This window comes from Indicator indicator, chromosome 29, assembly GCF_027791375.1.
Source record: "Indicator indicator isolate 239-I01 chromosome 29, UM_Iind_1.1, whole genome shotgun sequence".
NCBI lineage: Eukaryota > Metazoa > Chordata > Aves > Piciformes > Indicatoridae > Indicator > Indicator indicator.
Window position 1 is genome coordinate 1086281 of NC_072038.1, and position 21485 is coordinate 1107765.

At 54.7% G+C, this 21485-nt stretch overlaps 1 protein-coding gene across 1 annotated transcript in view; it reads left to right on the forward strand.

Moving 5' to 3' along the window:
- Positions 1-1769: 1769 nt before the first annotated feature.
- Positions 1770-21485, forward strand: part of PMP22 (peripheral myelin protein 22) — a 29367-nt gene continuing 9651 nt past the window's right edge. Inside the window, exons 1-3 of the mRNA XM_054393871.1 lie at positions 1770-1798; positions 2742-2842; positions 4627-4726. Of these exons, the coding sequence (XP_054249846.1) occupies positions 2765-2842; positions 4627-4726 (178 nt within the window). The 5' untranslated portion in view covers positions 1770-1798; positions 2742-2764. The remainder of the gene's footprint in view (positions 1799-2741; positions 2843-4626; positions 4727-21485) is intronic.

Genomic DNA, 21485 nt, shown 5'->3' on the forward strand with positions numbered 1-21485 from the left:
TGGCTGCCAACAGCACGTGTGGCAGCGGCGTCACCGCCGCACGCCAAGGGGAGGGAGGTGGTTGGAGGAGGGGCTGAGGATGGCATCCTTTGGAAGCAGGCTGGGCATGAAGCGGAGTTGGAGCTGCTGCAGAGGCAGTTTGGCTCAGCAGCAGCCCACGGGGGCGTGCAGGCATGTCCTGAAATGGGAGCTTGGGCACGCTGTGAGGCTGGGGGCCTCCTTTCAGCTGCTGGCCCCATCTCCCTCCCCCCCGACCCCCACAGAGAGCTCTGAGCTCCCACTTGTTGGCTAAGGCCTGGGATGGGACCACTTGGAGCAGAGCAGAGCCCGTGCTGCAGGGAACATGCCTGTTCCTGCCAGGAGGAAGGAGCCAAGCACGCTCCTCTCCCTCTTTTCTCCCAAGATTTACAGTTCTGGTGGCTGGATGCCCAGCTCCACAACAAAGCAGGAGTAGTCTGAAGCTGGTGCATGAAGAGGGGAGAGGTGGTTTGGAAGGGGTGGAGATAAAGCTCAGGACTCCCAGGAGGGTACAGGTCTCCTGTGGGGACTGTGGAGGGGGTGGGGGAAGGTGTGTGAGGTTTGTTTCAATAGATTAGCTGTGGCTGAGCAGTGAGTGGAGGCTCCAGCACCAGAGTCCTCTCCAGCACCTGAGTCCTCTTCCAGCATTTTGGAAAATCTCCTTCTCCATTTAGTTGCTCAGTTCCACAGAAGTTGGCTTTCAAGTGGTAAAAATTCCCCTCCAGCCCAAGAGCTGGAATCACTTTGTCATTGCAGGAGCAAAGGGTGAGAGTGTCACTTTCCTGGACACAGCCACGCCGTGTGAATCAGAGGTGACATTTTCCTTGACTTCAGCACAGCCAGGAGTTCATTCCCCAGATGCTATCCCACGGATTCCTGTCTATCCCAAACTGCCTCCAGTGAGAGGGGCTGCAGCAGAGGTCTGTGTCCTCTGGTTGCTGCTGATGTCCCCATGCACCCCTGGAAGGGCAGAGCTTTCTGCTAGCCCTCCCCCAGATAAGCAGTTTCTTATTTCCTCAGGAAAAAACCCAGCAGCCACAGGACAGGGGCTGGATCCTGCCCAGGGCTCATCCTGGCTTCCCACAGCCCCTCACCCACTGCATCCTCTGATCCAGGACATGGCTCCCACCCCAAGCCCAGTCCCCGTGCTCCTCCATGGGACCTCCATGCCTGGAAGTCCTCGCTGGAAGGCCAACGTAGCAGGGAGACAGCCAGGTCGGGGGGCAGCCCCCCAGAATCTCTTCACTGCCGTGCATGCGTTTGTAGGATGGGAATGGGGATGGGAACGTCCCTGGCAGGGGATGGGGGTGAGGATGGGGGGGGGGGGGGATGAGAATGGGATGTCCCAGGCAGAGGTGGGGATGGGAATAGGAGGAGGATGGGAATGGGGATGTCGCTGGCAGGGAATGGGGAGGGGGTTGGGGAATATGGGTGGGGATGGGAATGTCCCTGGCAAGGGATGGGGGTGGAGATGGGGATGAAGAATAGGAGATGGGGGAATGGTGAAAAAGTATAGCGAGTGGAGAATCGGGAAAGAGGACGAGATGGGGATGGGACAGTCGGCGACACCCAGCCAGCTTTGGGAGGGGGAAGGAGAGGCGTGCCGGAGCCGGGGCGCTGCCGCATTTATAGGAGGAGCGGCCGGGGGGCCCTCCCTGTCCCGCAGACGCAAGCGGGGCGGTGGCCCCGGTTAAAGGGGAAACTTGACAGCGCCGCTGCGTTCCCGCTGCCGCTGCCCGCTGCCGCTGCCCGCTGCCGCTGCCCTCGGCTCCGCCGCGACGTGAGTACGGCCAGGGCTGGGGACAGGGACAGCGGCGGGCGGCTGCTGGGGGGCAGAGGGAGCTCCTCCGGGGAAGGGAACACAGGGGGAGGAGATGGGCTGGAAGGACCTTTCGGGGTCCCCAAGGGAGAAGGGCTGGGGAGAATCCCCTTATCCTCCTCTGAGGGCCCTTTAGGGAAAAGGGATCAGGGTGATTCTCTCCTCTTTCTTCGACGGTCCCGAGGGAAGAGAGGCTGGGGAAAGCCTTCTCCCTCCCTCCTCCCCCCCCTCCCCCCAGCAACTCCTCCCCGGAGCAGAGGGTCCAAGAGAGGCTCTGCTGGGGGTGCCGAGGAGACATGGACCGTGGAGACCCCTGGAGAAGAGGGATTTTGTGTGTTGCCCTCCCCGGGGGTCTCCAGGGAAGAGAGACTAGTGAAAGCCTCCCCTGGGCAGAGGGGCTGAGAGGGTCACCCTCCCGGTGGTCCCATGGGTAGGTGGGCAGGGGAGGGGGGCCGAGGTTGTCCGTCGGGTGCAATACGCCGAGACTGACCCCTCCCCGGGGGTGCAGAGGAGCACAGAGCCCTTTGGGAGAGGGATTAGAGCCCCACTCTCAGAAGTGAGGGGCTGGGAGTGAGGGGAGACCCCCTCGAGGGTCTCCGGGGAGGGGGGTGAGTTGGGAAGCCCCTCTCACTGAGAGGTCTTGGGGGAGCAGGCTCGGGGGAAGAGCTCAGGGGGCTGTCCGGGAGTGGGTCCTGGCAGAAGACTCGGACACCCCCCCCCCCCCCCCGCCTAGGTCCATTGGCGGGGCCGAAGGAAGGAGCCGGGCGCTGCCCGAGCATCCCCCGGGGCCGGGCGGGTCCCTACCACCGGCGAACGCCTCCTGCTGCCCCCGGGGCTGGGCCTCCCGGACAGACACACAGGCAGACAGACAGACACACCCAGCAGCATCCCTCTCCCCCTCCAGTTCTGCTCTCCACCACCGCCAAGATGCTGCTTTTGCTGCTGGGGATCATCGTGCTCCATGTCACCGTGCTGGTGCTCCTCTTCGTCTCCACCATCGTCAGCGTAAGTCCGGACCTTCCCCGGGCACCGGGGCACCAGGGGGTGGGGGCATTGTGGCGTGGCAAGGCCAGAAGCTGCCATTTTCAGCCGCACTTTATTTTCCAGCCTGGCTTTTAACAGGAAACCTTTGACTTGCCCGTTGCTGGTCTTAGTGGTTTGGGAGTGCTCGGCACCAAAAGCTCTTCCTGTGCTGGCGCCGTCAGGAGTACCTGGTGGGTCGCTTGGGCTGTGTGCTGCAGCAGGTGCTCAGGACATCGCTGTCAGCAGCGAGGAGAAGGCTGTGGAATCCCAGCAGCAGCATCCTCACGCTGATGAGCATCAGGGAGCAGCCCCAGAGCACCCAAACCACCCTCTGTGGGGCTGACACTGCACTCAAGCAGCTCCACCTTCTAACGGGCTCCAGCCCGCAGGACCAGTACAGCCAGTTTGAACAAACCCCTGGGGACGGGGCTGGTTTGGCCACTGGCTCCTCAGCACCAGCAGCCCTGCCCTCCAGCTCTGCTCCGCTGGGCTGTAAATTGGGCACAGCCTCTTTCTCCCAGCCCAGATGAGGCATTTTCAAGGCTTAAGCTTTGGAAGCAGCGGGAAGAGCTGGATGTTGCAGGGAGGGTTCCAGCACTGTTCTAGCTCCAGTTAACACGTCATCAGCTTTGGGAAGGGGGCTGACTTGGTTTTCAGGCAGCAGTTTTGTGGGGCTGGTGAGTTCCAGGCTGTGCTCACCAGAGCCTTCTTTCCCTTTTTTTCTCTCTCTTTCTTTTTTTCCTTTTTTAACCCCTCTTTCCTTTTTTTTTTTTTTTCTTCCTTTATTTCCTTTTATTTTTCTTCCTTTCTTTCCTTTTTTCTCTCCTTCCCTTCTTTCATTTTCTTCTTTCTTCCCTTTTTCCTTTTCTTTTTTCTTCCCTTCTTTCCTTTTACTTTTCTTCCTTTCTTTCCTTTCCCCCCTTCCCTTCTTTCCTTTTTTCCTCCTTCTTTCATTTTCCCCCTTCCTTCCTTTTTGTTCTTCCCTTTTTTCTTCCCTTCTTTCATTTTTACCCCTTCCCTTCTTTCCTTTTTTAATTCCCTTCTTTCTTTTTCCCCTTCCTCCCTTTTTTTTCTTCCCTTTTTCATTTCCCCCCTTTTCCTTCCTTTTTTACCCCCTTCTTTCCTTTTTTTTCTTCCCTTCTTCCTTTTTTCTCTCCCTTCCTTCCTTTTTTCTCTCCCTTCCTTCCTTTTTTCTCTCCCTTCCTTCCTTTTTTCTCTCCCTTCCTTCCTTTTTTCTCTCCCTTCCTTCCTTTTTTCTTCCCTTCTTTCGTTTTCCCCCCTTCCTTCCTTTTTTTTTCTTCTTTCATTTTTCCCCCTTTTCCTTCCTTTTTTATCCCTTCTTTCTTTTTTTTTTTCCTTAATTTTTTTTGGGTGGTAACAGTAGTAGAAGACATTACCACAACCTTCCAAGGAGTTAGAAATCACGTGGAAACATTCAAATATCCCGGCCAGGCAGCGGGCAAGGAGAGGGTGGAGGAGCAGGAAGTGTGTGTCCACCCCCCCGGGACCTGCTCACTGCTCAAAGAGAATAAAGAGCTTCTGTTTTGGTGCCATTGAGGTGAAAGCAGGAAAAAAAAAAGCAAGCAAATATCAGTAGTGACCTTCCAGACCTTCTTCTAAATTAAAAGATGTGCCTGGGAGCACCCAGCCGGGCACACAACGTGCTGGTACCCACTGGGGTTGCTGGGTGGCAAATCCTTGCGGGGGTAGGTGGCTGCCTGAGCCTCCTGCCAGGGCTCTGCTCACTGGGCTGCCTCTCCTTGCAGCAATGGTTGGTGAATGGCAATGGGCACACGGCAGACCTCTGGCAGAACTGCTCCATGGGTGAAGATAACATCCAGCATTGCCTGACATCGTCCTCCAATGGTGAGTGCTTGGTGGCCATCAGGGCTGCTGCTGCTGCTCCCCACTTTTATCTTCCTCCCCAGACAGAGGAAATTAAGAGGGGTTTGGCTTTGAAGGTTATTTGTGGTTTGTTCTTGCATCCCTTCTGAAGTTGTTTTCTCCTTTCCCTTCCCCTTGCCTCCTCTGCTCTGTGGCAGGATGGAGGGAGAGTGCTCCACTGCCTTCCCGGTGCCTTCCCAGGGCTTGTCCAGCAGTTGGGGGATTGCTCCCCTTCCCCATTAACTCCCTCTGAAGTTGCAAGGGGGCTTAGCATGGGTACCATTGCTCTGCCCTGCTGCCCTCCAGCTGTAGGACAGCTCTTGGTGGCACCATGGCAGGGTGTTTGGCACAGCCCCAGCAGAGGTGACCAGCTCGAGTGATTTTTGGTGACCTCCTCTTCTTAGCCCATTTTGATCACACCTGGATGTGTGCCCACAGGGCAGCCCTTGGAGTGGAATTTGCAGTGCTGGGAGTGGAGAGGCCATTTTCAGCAGATCTCCTACTTGCTGTGGTTGCGAGAGTATCTGAAACTGCCTGTGGTGCCCTGAGGACAGCCTGGACACCTTGTCCCCTGTGTTTTGCTACAGTGAGTTTTTGGGCACCACTCCTTGCCCTGTGGTTTGCTGCTGAGCAGCATGTGTGGGATGTGCTGCATGCAGACTTTTCTTCACCTCCCCATGTGGCACCTGCACCTCTTGGGGGGGCTGAGCAGCCACCTCTGGACCAAGCTGGGTGAAGGATGATGTTCACTGAGTGACATCACCCAGTGAGCTGTTTGCTGAGGTCAGCAGGGAGGAGTTGCTTGCTAAGACACCGAGTTTCCATCCAGTGGCACTAAATATGTGCTCAGGGAGCCAGGCAAGCCTGTGCCTCAGTTTCCCCAGAAGGCAGGGCTAAGACCAGCAGTGCTGTGGCCACCAGCTGTTTCCAGTTAGCCTTGGGTTTTTCCTTTTCCCTGGAAACAGTGTGATCCCCAGTGAAACCAGCTGTGAGTCATACAGATGTCACTGGGAGCACAGCCACACTGTGGTGGAAATGTGGTGCTGCCAAGGAGCAAAGCGACGGCACGTGGGCTTGGCAAGGGGGAAAAGGTCACAGGGGAGAACACTGAGTGCTTCCTAAGGGTCTGGTGGTGGGGGGGGGACTGCCAGAGGGGTTGGGGCATTCAGGTCACCCTGATGCCCAGCCTGCTGGAAGCAAAACACTCATGGTTACCCCATGGAGGGAGGTGGACGCTGCTGTTCCCTCTCCCTCTTCTTTGGGCTGGAAGCAGTGAAGGGCAGTGGTGGGAAGCTGGACCAGAGGATCGGGGCAGGGATCATCCCTCTGTGCTGAGCTCTGCTGAGGCAGAGATGTGTTATTGAGGGACATGGTTTAGCACCAGATCTTGGTAGAGTTAGAGAATGGTTGGATTTGATGATCTTTTTTTTTTTTTTTTCCAAGCAAAACTGCATAGCCAGCAGGTCGAGGGAGGGGATTCTCCCTCTCTGCTCTGGTGAGACCCCACCTGGAGCTCTGGGTCCAGGTCTGGAGCCTCTGTTCCAGGAAGGATCTGGAGGTGCTGGAAGGTGTCCAGAGAAGGGCCACGAGGATGAGCAGAGGGCTGGAGCTGCTCTGCTCTGGAGACAGACTGAGAGAGTTGGGGTTGTGCAGTCTGGAGAGGAGAAAGGTCCATGGAGATCTTCTTAAGGCCTTCCAGGATCTGAAGGGGGCTACAAGAAAGCTGGGGAGGGACTTTTGAGGGTGTCAGGGAGTGATAGGACTTGGGGGGCAGGGTAGAGCAAAACTAGAATTGGGTAGATTCAGATTGGATGTTAGGAAGAAGTTCTTCCCCATGAGGGTGGTGAGAGACTGGCAGAGGTTGCCCAGGGAGGTGGTGGAAGCCTCATCCCTGGAGGTTTTTGCAGCCAGGCTGGATGTGGCTGTGAGCAACCTGCTGTAGTGTGAGGTGTCCCTGCCCATGGCAGGGGGGTTGGGACTGGCTGAGCCTTGAGGTCCCTTCCAACCCTAACAATTCTCTAATTCTATGATTCTGTGTTTCCCCCACGTGAGCCCAGCTCTGGTTTGGGTGGGAGCGAAGCCACCACCACCACGGGGCTCTGCTGACGCCTGGTGGTGTCCGGGAAGCTGCTGGATCCTATCCCAGGCCGGGATCCTTCTGGAGCCGTGTCCTTCATCAGCAGTTGGCCGGTGCTGGCTATCTGCAGCGTAGGCAGGCTGCTTCGGGGCCATTCACGCGTGCTCCGCATCTGCTGACCTTGCCGCTTGGAAATAAAAGGCAGCGATTGCTGCCCCCTCCCCCCCTCTACCCCTGCAGAGTCCCAAAGCTGAGGGCTCTAAAGCCTCCCCAAATATTTTGCTTTTCAAACCTTCATGGCTTTCCCCCCCCCTTTTTTTTTCTGGATGTTTGCAGGATGCTCTGTGTTCAGGGAGCTGTCAGTGTGGTCGGGATGGTTTCCTCCACACCTGACTGTCCTGCTGGGTGTGCTGGGTGTTTCGAGTCTCTGTTGCCCTGCTGCCAGAAGCTGCTGGGGGGCCGGGGGGGGGGGGGGGGGGCGAGAGGGGCAGCTTCCCTCTGGATCTTTGATTCTTTTGTCATTAAAGGGACTGCAGTCAAGATGACCCTGCTAAAAAATGCTGTTGAGCAGCTGAGTTGGGTTGATAAGGTGCCCCAGTGGGCTGCTCTTTGAGTAGAGGTGTGTGGTGCTCAGATCTTGAAGAGCTCTCTGCCAGCTCCTATTTACAGGAAGGGTTTGCTTTGGCAGCAGGAGAAGGGAGTTTTGCTTGGGCAAAAGCTTCTCCCCTACCCACCCTGCAGTGAGGGTGTGGGAGCAGTGCTGCTGAGGACCACTTTTCATCTGGTGAGACCCAGAGTTATCACAGTCTCACAGTATATCAGAGGTTGGAAGGGACCTCAAGAGATATCAGATCCAACTCCCCTGCCAGAGCAGCATCACCCAGGGCAGTCTGCACAGGAATGCATCCAGGTGGGGTTGGAAAGGCTCCAGAGGAGGAGACTCCACAACCCCCCTGGTGGGGAGCCTGGTGCTGTGGGAACACAACATCCAAAGTTATTTCCTAGGTTATTGGTTTGTAAAAGCAGAACTGAACTACTGTGCAGCATCCTTTCCAGCAGCTCCTTGCACCCTCCCATCTCTCAGCTCCTTGCTGGGGTACCCTCAACCTTCACCCTCACCCTAACCCTGACTCACCCCTGTGCTGCTGGAGGAGCTGATGCCAGCCACTGTTTGGAGTCAGTGGAGGACACAGGGCAAGGATACTGTGGCAGGGCCACCTCCAAGGCTCAGGCTTGCCCTCTGCCTGGTCCTTGTTGTGCTCCTCAACTTCCCTTTGCTAGGAACATGCTTATTTTCAAAACCCTGGCAGATTCTACAGCAGATACCACAAACTGTCCTGACTCCAGTCTCTCTCCAAACAGGCTGTGCTGGGCTGTGGAAAGCTTTAAGAGGTTGTTTCTCTGTGCCCCTGCCAAGGATGGTGCTTAACAGTTAATTGCAGAGCACCAAGGTCTGCTCGGGTTAAGAGGGAGAAATCCTCCTTCAGGAATCTTGGCAGGATGTGGTCTTTATGTAGAGGCTGTTGTTTTATTTTGTTGTTTTTTTTTTTTTTTTTTTCCCTTCTGGCCATGGCAGTGGCTGCTGTCCTGTGGTGATTTCCTCCTCTCTTTTTGTGAAGGGGGGTGCTTGGTACTCAGGAGATGTGGAATTAGGTAGGGCTGAGCCATAGAACCATAGAGCTGTTGAGGCTGGAAGACACCTTTGAGATCATCAAGACCAGCTGCTCACCTAGGGCTCAGAATGCCACCACTGCTGCTAAGCCACCACCACTAAACCAAGTCCCTCAGCACCACATCCATGCAGCTTTTAAATCCCTCCAGGGATGGGGACTCCACCACCTCCCTGGGCAGCCTGTTGCAGTGCCTGAGAACCCTTGCTGGGAAGAAAGTTTTTCCTAACATCCAACCTGAACCTCCCCTGGCACAATTTGAGGACCTTTTCTCTTGGCTTGCATGTGAGAAATGACCACCTCACTGTAACCTCCTTTGAGGTAGCTGTAGAGGGCAATGAGGACTCCCCTCAGCCTCCTCTTCTGAAGGCTGAACAACCCCAGTTCCTTCAGCTGGTCCTAATAGGACTTGTGTTTGAGGTCCTTCACCAGCTTGCTTGCTCTTCTTTGGACAAGCTCCAGCACCTCTGTGTCCCTGTTGGAGTGATCCTTGTGTTTTCAGCACAGGTGGGGGCTTTGCCATAGAACCAGAGTGGGGATTTTGTTGTGCTGAGATGCTCCTCATGGTTTTAGGATAGAATCATAATCACAGAATTATCAGGGTTGGAAGGGAGCTCAAGGCTCAGCCAGTCCCAACCCCCCTGCCATGGGCAGGGACACCTCACACTACAGCAGGTTGCTCACAGCCACATCCAGCCTGGCTGCAAAAACCTCCAGGGATGAGGCTTCCACCACCTCCCTGGGCAACCTCTGCCAGTCTCTCACCACCCTCATGGGGAAGAATTTCTTCCTAACATCCAATCTGAATCTCCCCATTTCCAGTTTTGCTCCATTCCCCCAAGTCCTATCACTCCCTGACACCCTCAAAAGTCCCTCCCCAGCTTTCTTGTAGCCCCCTTCAGATACTGGAAGGCCACAATGAAGTCTGCTCAGAGCCTTCTCCTCCCCAAACTGAGCAGCCCCAACTCTCTCAGTCTGTCTCCAGAGCAGAGCAGCTCCAGCCCTCTGCTCATCCTCATGGCCCTTCTCTGGACACCTTACAGCACCTCCAGATCCTTCCTGGAACAGAGGCTCCAGAACTGGACACAGAGCTCCAGGTGTGGTCTCAGCAGTGTGGAGCAGAGGGGGAGAATCCCCTCCCTGGCCCTGCTGGCCACACTTCTCTTGCTGCAGCCCAGGCTCTGCTTGGCTCTCTGGGCTGCAAGTGCTCACTGCTGGCTGCTGTTGAGCTTCTCATCCAGCATGGTGAGGGGTGGATGAGCCTCCTGTCACCCACTGGACTGCACAGAGACCCTTTCTTTAGATGGCTGTTATGTGGATGCCCAATGAGAAGCTGAACTTGTTGAAACCAGGTGCTTGTGTTTAACACTGGGGTAGGTTTGGGACCATGCCCTTCATCTTACAGATTATCCTGTGGGGATGGAGAGGGACTTCTTAAAAGGGCATGGAGTGGAGGGATGAGGGGCAATGGTTTCAAACTGGAAGCAGCTGGATTTAACTTAGATGTCAGGAAGAAATTTTTCCTCATGAGGGTGGTGAGGCCCTGGAACAGGTTGCCCAGAGAAGTTGTGGAGGCTCCAACCCGGGTTAGATGGAGCCTTCAGCAACCTGGTCTAGGGGAAGGTGTCTCTGCCCATGGCAAGGAGGTTGGAACTAGATGTTCTTTAAGGTCCCTTCCAACCCATTCAATCCTTTCTATGATTCTCTAAATAATCACAGAATCAACCAGGCTGGAAAAGACCTTCGAGATCATCAACCTCTCACCCAACACCATCTAATCAACTAAGAGGCATTAAGTGCCTCATCCAGTCTTTTTTTAAACACTTCCAGGGACAGTGACTCCACCACCTCCCTGGGCAGCCCATTCCCAATGGCCAACCTCTCTTTCTGTGAAAAATTCCTTCTTAACATCCAGCACTCAACCCAAGGCTTGACCGCAGGAGGACTGTCGGAGCAGGGCTCCATGGGCAGACAGACTGTGGTCACAGGATGGAGGCTGAGCTCCCACCTCCCAGATTCCTCTTGGCACAGCTTGAAGGCCCTGTGGATGTGAGGGCTGGATGGGAGCAAGCACCAGGAGGGAGGAGGAAACAGCAGGTCGGGGTCCTCTGCCCACATCTTCACCTTTGGCAGCCGCCTGCTTGTTGCTTTGATTCCTGCCTCTGCTTCTTGAGACAAGGGCTTTTTCTTTTTTTCTCCTTTTCCAAGAGGAGGAAAACTATGGAAAAAATGTTGCAATCTTTGCTTCTCTTGCTCTGTCAGACATTCCTGGAAAAGACTTATCTGAAGAATTCAGCTCTGAATCCCAGCACCGTGTGCGTCGGCTCGGCCGGGCGCCAGCCCCAGCTGCGGCCGGGACCTCAGAGCTGCCCAAGTGCTCTCCAGTAGATTTGTTACAGTGTGAGGACTGGAATCCTCCTCCCACACTGACAATAACCAGGCTAGCTCAGTCTGGAAGCAAATGAAGCTGTATTGACAGGCAAAACTGCAGTGTATGATCAAATCAGAGCCTCACAGTATAGTAGAGGCTGGAAGGGACCTCCAGAGATCATCAGGTCCAACCCCCCTGCCAGAGCAGCATCACCCAGGGCAGTCTGCACAGGAATGCATCCAGGTGGGGTTGGAAAGGCTCCAGAGAAGGAGACTCCACAACCCCCCTGGGCAGCCTGCTCCAGGGCTCTGTCACCCTCATTATAAAGAAGTTTCTCCTCATGTTGAGCTGAAATCTTCTCTGTTCAAGTTTGTCTCCATTGTTCCTTGTCCTATCACTGTGCACCACCCAGCAGAGCCTGGCCCCCTCCCCTTGCCCCCCACCCCTCAGCTATTGATAGACATTGATCAGATCCCTCTCAGCCTTCTCTTCTCCAGACTAAACAGCCCCAGGGCTCTCAGTCTCTCTTCCCAGGGGAGATGCTCAAGTCCCCTAAGCATCCTCCTGGCTCTCTGTTGGACTCTCTCCAGCAGGTCTCTGTCTCTCTTGAACTGGGGAGCCCCAAACTGGACACAGTACTCCAGGTGTGGTCTCAGCAGGGCAGAGTAGAGAGGTAGAAGAACTTCCCAGCCCTGCTGGACACCTTTCTTGCTGCACCCCAGGATCCCATTGGCTCTCTTGGCCACAAGGGCACATTGCTGTTCCATGCAGAACTTGCTGCCCACCAGCGCTCCAAGGTCTTTCTCTGTGGAGCTGCTTTCCAGCAAGACAGCCTCCTCAGCCAGAAGGACTCCCCCCAGACCCTTCTGGCAGAAGGCAGAGAGTCAAGAACCTGTCCTGGTGCCTGTTGTTATTTCTCCCCAGATGCAGGACCTTGCACTTGTCCTTATTAAACTTGATGAGGTTTGCCTGCACCCAGCTCTCAGCCTGCCCAGGTCATGTTGGATGGCTGCACAGCCTGACAGGTGTCAGCCAAACCCCCCAGCCAACCCCCCAGATGGCTATAAGGTAGAACACAGGGAGTTCCACCTCAGCATGAGGAGAAAATTCTTTGGTGTGAGGGTGCTGGAGGCCTGGAGCAGGTTGCTCAGAGAGGTTGTGGAGTCTCCTTCTCTGGAGACTTTCAAAGCCAACCTGGAAATGTTCCTGTGTGGCCTGCCACAGGTGACCCTGCTTTGGCAGGTGGGTTGGAGCTGATGATCTCTGGAGGTCCCTTCTAAGCTCTAACATTCTGTGATTCTGTAACATCAGGAGACATGCTCCTTGCTGTCTTCTTACCATTTCTCCTGTCCCTGCTCTGTGCTTTCTGCATGACAGGCTTGTTCACAGGCAGGCTGGTGGCTTTTTTTTTTTTTTTTTTTTTTTTGAAAGGGTGAAGAAAACCCCAAACCCTGGGAAAAAGTGCAGGCTGCCAACCCATGTGATGACCAAGTGCTGCAGTGCTGATGATTTGCTGGTGTGATGGCTGCAAGCAAAACCCAGGGGCAATGCACAGAGCAGAGATCTGCCCTGGAGCCACCTGCATGGCTAGGATGGACCTCCCATCTGTAGGGCAGGCAGTGGGAGATTGCCTGGACCACACCTCAAATGCTGGCTTCAGTTTGGGGTCTCTCACTACATTGAGGTGCTGGAGTGCTGAGAAGGGCAATAAGCTGGTGAAGGGAGTGGAGAGCAAGTGTTGTGAGGAGCAGCTGAGGGAACTGGGCTTGTTCACCCTGAAGAAAAGGAGGCTGAGGGGAAGCCTCACTCTCTACAACTCCCTTGAAAGGTGTCTGGAGCCTGGTGGGTGTTGGTCTCTTCTCCCAAGTAGCAAGATGAGAGGAAACAGCCAGAAGCTGCACAGGGAAGGTTTAGGTTGGAAATTAGAAGAAACTTCTTCACTGCAAGGGCTCTTAAAGACTGGAACAAGCTGCCCGGGGAGGTGGTTGAAACCTCCTCCATGGAGGCTTCAAAGAGGCAGAGATGTGGTGCTGAGGGCCATGGTTTGGCAGCAGCCTTGGCAGAGTCAGAGAATGGTTGGACTTGGGTGATCTGGAAGGTCTTTTCTAACCCAAACAACTTGAGGATTGGTTACTGGATGCTGAAGGTACCTTCTGCCCTGTCACTCAGCATTCTGCAGGCACAGCACTGGCACAGCATTTGCTTTATTTCTTCTGGGGGGGCTGCAGACAAGCAAGAAATGACCTGTGTGGAAGGATGCTGGAGCAGCAAAGCCATGGACAGCTCGTTTGGGTGGTAGCACATAGCCTTTGTACTTGGGTGCTAGCTATCAGCTGGCCCCATTCAGCTTGTGGACCACATGTGTACAGATCTCCCCTGGTCTGGGGGCTTCTCTGGTCCCTCAGGGTCTTTGGAATTTGCAGCAGAGGAGGAATGAGCCAGCTTTAGACCTCCTGAGTTCCTGGGGCTAGGATGATCACTTGTCATTAATGGTAGGTAACCTTGGCTTAACTTGAGCTGGGTTGATCCCCTCTCTGCCAGCTTGTGGGTGACTGTAGCTTGCCCCTTAGTGGTCTAAAATAAACTGGGGAGGGTATTCTAGGAGATCATTTTGTGCTTCAGATCAGTTTCTGCTGTAACCATGTAGTCAGGAAAGGGACTTCCTCTGCTTCAAACAGGTTTTTGGTTTCCTTGTTCTTCTTACAAAGAGCATCTGATAAGGAGAGGTAGGAAACCAGTGCTGTTTGCCCTGCTCCAGAGCTCCTTGGCTCCTCTACTTCTGCATAAAGGGAAGGTCAAGTCAAGCTTCCCTGCTTGGTGGAGGGCTTTGGCCCATGGGGGAGGAGCAAAAGGGAAGAAGAAGGCAGCAAACCTGTGGGTAAACTATGACTGCAAAACCAGAAGAATGGGTGGAGGAGTCTACTGCAGAGTGCAGTGCTGGAAAACTTCTCAATCCAATGTTTATTTGGCTTTGATGAGACTCTTGGAGGTCCCTGTGGCCACAGGCTGAGTGTAGCCCTGTGGCAGAGGGTCACAGAGCACTGGGACAGGCTGCCCAGGGAGGTTGTGGAGTTTCCTTCTCAAGCCCCATCTGGATGTGTTCCTGTGTGACCTGTGCTGGATTCTATGGTCCTGCTCTGGCAGGGGGCTTGAACTCAATGATCTTCAAAGGTCCCTTCCAACCCCTAACATCCTGTGAGCCCGTGACATGCCTATGGGTCAGGGCACCACTGCTCCCCATCCCTGCTCCTGCTGCCTGGACTTGAATTGAGTCAGAGTTGGTACCTAAGGCCTTTGGAGGACCTGAGCCTGAAATGACAGCACCTCAGCTCACTCTCACACACAAGCCAAAAGGAGGTCAGAGCTTCAAGGGTCCTGAAGAGGAACTGGCTTGGGCACTGGGGAGCTCCTGGAAAGTATTTTTCAGCCTTGGCACCACTGGCAGTTGCCTCTGCAGGATGTGAGCTTTGGCTGTCTGAAGGGACATCTGAATGTGTCTGCTCTGGAGAGCTGAAGACCTCGTGGCCTCAGAGACTTCTTGGCTGAAGCTTTGAGGAAAAGGCAAAAAGGAGGACAGCTGTGAGGAGAAAAGAAGGTTCTGAAGGTTTTGTGTCCCTCTGAAGGATGCTACAAAAGAGGACCATGAAGTCTTGGGCAGGACCCAGCCTGTTCCTTCACTGTCTCCTCACAGCCCTGGTGGTTCCCACCTGCTCATCCCCTGGCCCTTACAGATACCTTTGGAACTCTTTAAAATCCCCCTTTTCTTGTGGCACTTTCAGGAATACCTCAACCCTGTGATCCTCTGCAGGCAGTGGACATAGGAGGACAGAAAAGGAGCAATCACTGGGTGGAAAATTTGCTTCTCTCAGCTTGAGCATCCAGCAACCCAGATTGTGAATGGAGAAGGTTTGACCCCAAGCTGGTAGGAGATCTAGGACCAAAGCAGAAGAAAATTGCAATGTCATGGAGAAGTTTTTTTTTTTTTTCCCCAGGAGAGCTCAGCAGCTCTGCTGGGTGTATCTGACAAGCCAGGATGCTGTTCTCCTCCACAGATGTTCACTTCAAGTGGTGGGGCTGAAGTTCAGCCCCAGAAGAGTGACACATTTGAGTCAGTGTTTGTGCATCTTCACCCTTTTCCAACCTTCTTGAGGGATGTTTGCTATCAAGGTTTACATTCCTGGCAAGCCCCAGTGCTTGTGATGGGACTTGTCTGCTTCATAGACGAGGATGCAAGCTGGGTACAGGTTCTTCAGCAGATCTTGAAGCCCAAGAGTCTGCTTTGGGAGCACTCTGCTCAGAACATGTCTTTTGCTGGGCCAGTAGATGTGTGTGCTGTTGCTCACCCTGCTGATGCTTAGCAGGTTTTACCATGCAGGTGTGGTGATGGAGTTCCCCTCCCTCTAGTTTTGTGTATGTTACATGCTGTGGTTACCTCCTTAGTGGACGTTTTCCTCTCCAGAGTGGCTGCTTTCAAACTGCACTTGCAGTTTGCAAAGGGAAAGCTCTCCATGCAAAATCATAAACTGATGGAATGGGTTGGGTTGGAAAGGGTCTTGAAAGCTCATCCAGTCCAACCCCCTGCACTCAGCAGGGACATCTGCAACCAGAGCAGGTTGCTCACAGCCCCAAACAACCTGACCTGAAATGCTTCCAGCCATGGGGCAGCTCCCACCTCTCTGGGCAGCCTGGGACAGGGTCTCAACACCCTCAATGGAAAACATCTCTTCCTTCTATCTAGTCTGAAATTACTAATTCACCTCCAGCAGAGTGTTCAGTTTTGGGCCCCTCACTACAAGAAGGATGCTGAGGTGCTGGAGTGTGTCCAGAGAAAGGCAACAAAGCTGAGGAAGGGCATGGACCACAAGTGCTATGAGCAATGGCTGAAGGAACTGAGGTTGTTAAATCTTCAGAAGAGGAGCCTGAGGGCAGACCTCCTTGCCCTCTACAGCTCCCTCAAAGGAGGTTGGAGTGAGGTGGGGGTTGGTCTCTTCTCACATGCAGCAAGTGAGAGGACAAGAGAAAATGGCCTCAAGTTGTGCCAGGGGAGGTTCAGGTTGGATATTAGGAAAAATTTCTTCCTAGCAAGGGTTCTCAGGCACTGCAACAGGCTGCCCAGGGAGGTGGTGGAGTCTCCATCCCTGGAGGGACTTAAAAGCTGCATGGATGTGGTGCTGAGGGACTTGGTTTAGTGGCAGTGGCTTAGCAGCAGTGGTGGGGTTGTGAGCTGTAGGTGAGTGCTTGGACTTGATGATCTCAAAGGTCTCTTGCCAACCCCAAGAGTTCTATGATTCTGTGGTTCTCCAAAAGGTTACATCAGCTGCAGGCTGCAGCACAGGGCACAGAACTCATTCAGTGGTGCCTTAGAGCAGTTGGAGCTGGTTGCTCACTTAAGTTTCTTTGTGGTTTGCACTTCATGCTTTCTCCTTGCCTGAGTGAAAAGAGGTTAAGGCTGTCTACAACAGAGCAGTGAATTAAAGCCTGGGAAGCCAATTCTTGTCCTTTAAGGCCCTCTGCTCATGGCCAAGGGCATGTTTCTGCCAGCCCCATCCATCCTGCTCAGCTGTCCCCAGCATCTGGGTACAAAACCTCCCTTCAAGGAGGGCTGGGGCTTTGTTGGGAGGGGGTTGGGTTAGCCTCAGCCTTTCTGAGGGGGGTTCAGCTGCAATTTCTGCTTTAGGTTTCAGTTTCTACTCTAATTCTCAATTTCTGCTCTAGGTTTATTTTTGTCTTAGGCTTTAGGGCAGCGAGATGTGGGCTTCAGCAGCCTGGGGCTGAAGTCTTTTCCCTTGCACTTCTAAAAGTGGTGTCCTGAGGACATTTGGGGTTTGCAGAGCTGAGGGAAACTCTCAAAATGAGTTCTGTGAAAACCTTGCCTTTGTTTCTGCCTGCCTGGAAGGGCTCTAAAGAGACTGCTCCCCGTGGGGTCCACTCCGGAAGCAGCGTGCAGGCTCTTATCTCTCCTTTTCTACTCCATTTCCTTCTCTTCCTCCTCCTGAAGGACAAAGATATAAACACAGAGCTGAAGAGGTGCAGGAAGTTAAAAAAAAAAAAAAATTAAAAAAAAAAATGGGAATAACCGACTTGGCTGCCCAGGGGAAACCACAAATAACAGCCTGGGAGTAAACAGTGCTGACAGCCCTGCAGAACAGCTCCGCGGGGCTCGACCTCCCCGGCAGGGGGAGAGGGAGGGAGGGGGTGGAGGAAACTTGCTTGAAGGTTGCAAAGCCTGTAGGTAAGGACACAGCTGATAGAGAAGATGTTGAAAGCATCGTGGGCTTGAGGAGGCAGCAAGCCCAGGGGCAGTCAGAGTGCTGTTTTCAAATGAATTAAAGGCAATTAGCTGGGCCTCATAAAAGCTGAAGTTGGGAGGCAGCTGGGTTTGGGCTTAATGGGAGTAGAGCAGCTTGCACTTAAGAGCCATGGAATCGTTGAGGAGCTGCCATACGAGGACAGGCTGAGAGGGCTGGGTTTGTGCAGCCTGGAGAAGAGAAGGCTTAGGGGAGACCTTATTACTGTGGACCAGCACATCCACCAAGAGGATGAAGATTCCCTTTTGACAAGGAGTCCCATGGCAAAGCCAAGGGGTGATGGGGACAAGGTACTGCTGGGGAGATTCCCATTGGACTCCAGAAGAAAATGTTTCCCCATGAGAACAGGTGGACACTGGAATTATCTCCCCAGGGAAGTGGTGGATTCCCCTGCACTGGCCAGTTTCAAGACTCAGCTTGACAGGGTGCTGGGCCAGCTCAGTTCAACTGGGCTATTAACTAGAAATATTCAACCAGATGATGCCTGTGGTCCCTTCCAACCTGGCATTCTGTGAGCCTGTGAATCATTTAGGGTGGGAGAAACCTTTCAGATCACAGAGTCCAACCATTAAGCCATCACTGCCAGGGCACCACTAAACCATGGCCCTCAGCACCACATCTACACAGCTTTGAAACCTCTCCAGGGATGGGCACTCCACCACTGAGCAGCCTGGGCCAGGCCTTGACAACCCTCAAGGGGAAGAAATTGTTCCTCATGTCCAACCTAAGCCTCAAGTCCAATCGAAACCTCTCCTGGCACAACTTGTGGCTATATCCTCTCGTCCTATGACTTGTGGGTCTCTGAGTGATGATCTGGGGATCCTGCCCCTTGTTTTTTACAAAGGAGACCCACAAGGGTCAGCAAAGGGCTGTGTGTGAGCAGCCCCAGAGCTCTGCTCTGTGGGATCATCTCTTCCTTCGTGTGACCTCTGCCCTCCAGCTGCAGCAGGGCAGCGGTGGCAGGCTGCTGAAACCCCTCAGGTGATGGGGGGGGAGCTTTCCCCCTCTCTCTCAGTGCCTGCCTTTCTGCCCCTCTGGCAGGGCTCTTTGTGCCAGTTGGATTTTGCAAAGCTCCTCTAAGCCATCCCCACTCAGAAGCCAAAAAGAGGCACGGGGAGGCGGATGCAATCGGAAGAGCAGCTCGGCTCAGCTCAGCTTTCTGTCTAGACAGCCTTCTCCTAAAATAAGCAGCAGTTGGAGCATCCACCTCTCAGCAGGAAGGGCTCCTCTCTGGGCCAGATCCCATGGCCTTTCAAAGCACAAAAGGCTTAGCTTCCTGGGTGCTGGACCAAAGTGTAGGGCTTGGGGCTGCTGTAGTCTTCCATTCAGCTGCTGCATGGAGCTGGGCACAGCTTTAGGGCTTGGGAGGGGTGTGTGAGGTGAAAGCTCTGCTGTTCAGATCTGGGATGGAAGCTCTTTCTGTGCTGAAGCGTGGAAGGGAGGTTGCAGTTTAGTATCTGGACATCCTCCTTCATCTGAGTGAGCATAAGAAAGACATTAAGGTGCTGGAGTGGGTACAGAGAAGGGCAACAAAGCTGGTGAGGGGTTTGGAGAGCATTGCTGATGAGGAGAGGCTGAGGGAACTGGGATTGCTTAGCCTGAAGAAGAGGAGGATGAGGGGAGACCTCATTGCTCTCTACAGCTACCTGAAAGGAGGTTGGAGTGAGTCTGGTCTTGGTCTCTTCTCCCAAGTAACTAATGACAGGACAAAAGGAAGTGGCCTCAAGCGGTGCCAGGGGAGGTTTAGGTTGGAGATTAGGAAAAATTTCTTTGCTGCAAGAGTGGTCAGGGATTGGAACAGGCTGCCCAGGGAGGTGGTGGAGTCCCCATCCCTGGGTAGCTTAAAAAATGAGTAGATGTGGCACTTTGGCACATGGTCTAGTGGTCATGGAGGTGTTGGGCAGGAGGTTGGACAGGATGATCCTAGAGGTCTTTTGCAACCTTAATGAGTCTATGATTTAGGACCTGGGCTTTAGCATCACTTGAGCTGTCCCATCCCCTCCATGTCCCCACTGACTGAGCAGGGGCAGAGCTTGAAGGGTCAAGTGTGGCTGAGGCTGGGGGGCTCCCCTGCTTGGCTGGATGGTACCAGTGGAATACATGGGACAGCAGTGTGAGAACCAGACTGGGACTTCCTGGAAGTGAAGCACTGGTGGCTGCTCCTTCCTAAGGCACATGGTGCACATGGAAGTGGTGTTCAGAGAGGTGCTGGAGTATCCATCACTGGAGGCATTCAAAAGCAGCCTGGGTGTGTTCCTGTGTGACCTTCTCTAGGTGTACCTGCCATGGCAGGGAGGTTGGACTTGATCACCTCTGGAGGTCCCTTCCAACCCCTACCAGTCTGTGAGGTAAACCCAATGGAACTGAAGTGAGTGAAGCAGAGCTGCAGGGTAGTTTGGCATGGGAAGGGTGAAAGGGAGGGGAAAGAAAAGCTGTCTGTGATGAGCAGAGGCTGCTCTGGGTGGTTTCAGTCTGCTTCGGTGAGCAGGACCCAAATTTGCTCCGTTGCAATGCCTGGAAGCAAGATGCAGAGCCAAGAGGCAGAGCTGCTGGTCCAAAGTCAGGCACAGCAGACATGACTCAACAGCACAGGATGTTCCCTGCAGGCATGGCTTTGCTGGGAGGCCTGGATCATCCCTGCTGGGAGGCCTGGATCATCCCTGCTGGCCCAGCTGAGGGCTGCACCTCACTCTCCACTCTCAGCAAGTGCAGCTTGTGAGGATGTGGATGGGAAGCTTGATGGCTTCCTCAGGAGCAGACACTGCCCTGGGCAGTCCCAAACGGCCTCATTTCCACACCAAGAGCTGAAGGTGGCTAAGCTGAAGCCTACCTTTGCTCAGCAGCTTTGCTACATTGCAGCTCTCTGCTGCAGGAAGCTGTTTCTTGCAGCAGGGGAGTCAAGCTGCTGGGAGCAAAACTGTGGCAGGAACATGAGACTGAGACCTCAGTGCTCCCTAATTCTCCCCTGTCTGAGGATCCAGCTCAAAGCATGGTCTCTTTTTCCTGCCTTTCACTGGATGGTTCATGTCTCAGTCCTGCCTGGCTCTTGTGGTGAATCAATCCACACTGCATCCTTAAAGGACCTCTCAGGGATGGTTGCAAATCCTCCTTTTTGAGCCCAAACTTTATAAGGCAAGGGAAAGGCAGAGAGATTTGTGAGATTTGAGAGGCTCTGCCTCTCTCTGTCAAGCTCCAGCAGCTCATGGGATGGAGCAGCAGTTTGCTTGTTTATTTATTTATGTTTTGGCTTGTTTGGTTGGTTGGTTTGTTGTTTTTGGTTTGTTTTTTTTTTTTTTTTTCCCTTTCACGTGGGGAGTTCCACACCCATGAAGCCTGGAAATAGCTGGGCAGTGACTCATGCAGGGGCTGGTTTAACTGCTCTGCTCTGGGAAGCAGCTGCAGTTGGCAGCTGGGGAGTGGGAGGGGAGGGGAGGGGAGAAGAGGAGGAGAGGGGAGGGGAGGGGAGAGAGGAGGAGAGGGGAGGGGAGGGGAGGGGAGAGAGGAGGAGAGGGGAGGGGAGAGGGAGGAGAGGGGAGGGAAGGGGAGAGAGGAGGGGAGGGGAGGGGAGAGAGGAGGGGAGGGGAGAGAGGAGGAGAGGGGAGGGGAGAGAGGGGGGAGGGGAGAGAGGAGGGAGGGGAGAGGAGGGGAGGGGAGGGGAGGAGGAGGGGAGGAGAGGGGAGGGGAGGGGAGGGGAGAGAGGAGGGGAGGGGAGAGAGGAGGGGAGGGGAGGGGAGAGAGGAGGAGAGGGGAGGGGAGGGGAGAGAGGAGGAGAGGGGAGGGGAGGGGAGAGAGGAGGAGAGGGGAGGGGAGGGGAGAGAGGAGGAGAGGGGAGGGGAGGGGAGAGAGGAGGAGAGGGGGGGGGTGGGGAGAGAGGAGGAGAGGGGAGGGGAGGGGAGAGGGGAGGGGAGGGGAGAGGGGAGGGGAGGGGAGAGGGAGGAGAGGGGAGGAGAGGGGAGGGGAGAGGAGAGGGGAGGGGAGGGGAGAGAGGAGGAGAGGGGAGGAGAGGGAGGGGAGGGGAGGGGAGGGGAGAGAGGAGGAGAGGAGAGGGAGGGGAGAGGGGAGGGGAGGGGAGAGAGGAGGGGAGGGGAGAGAGGAGGAGAGGGGAGAGAGGAGGGGAGGGGAGAGAGGAGGAGAGGGGAGAGAGGAGGGGAGGGGAGAGAGGAGGAGAGGGGAGAGGGAGGGGAGGGGAGGGGAGGGGAGGAGAGAGGGAGGGGAGGGGAGAGAGGAGGGGAGGGGAGGAGAGAGGAGGGGAGAGGAGGGAGGGGGAGGGGTGGGGAGGGGAGGGGGGGAAGGCTCTTCACGAAAGGTTTGACTC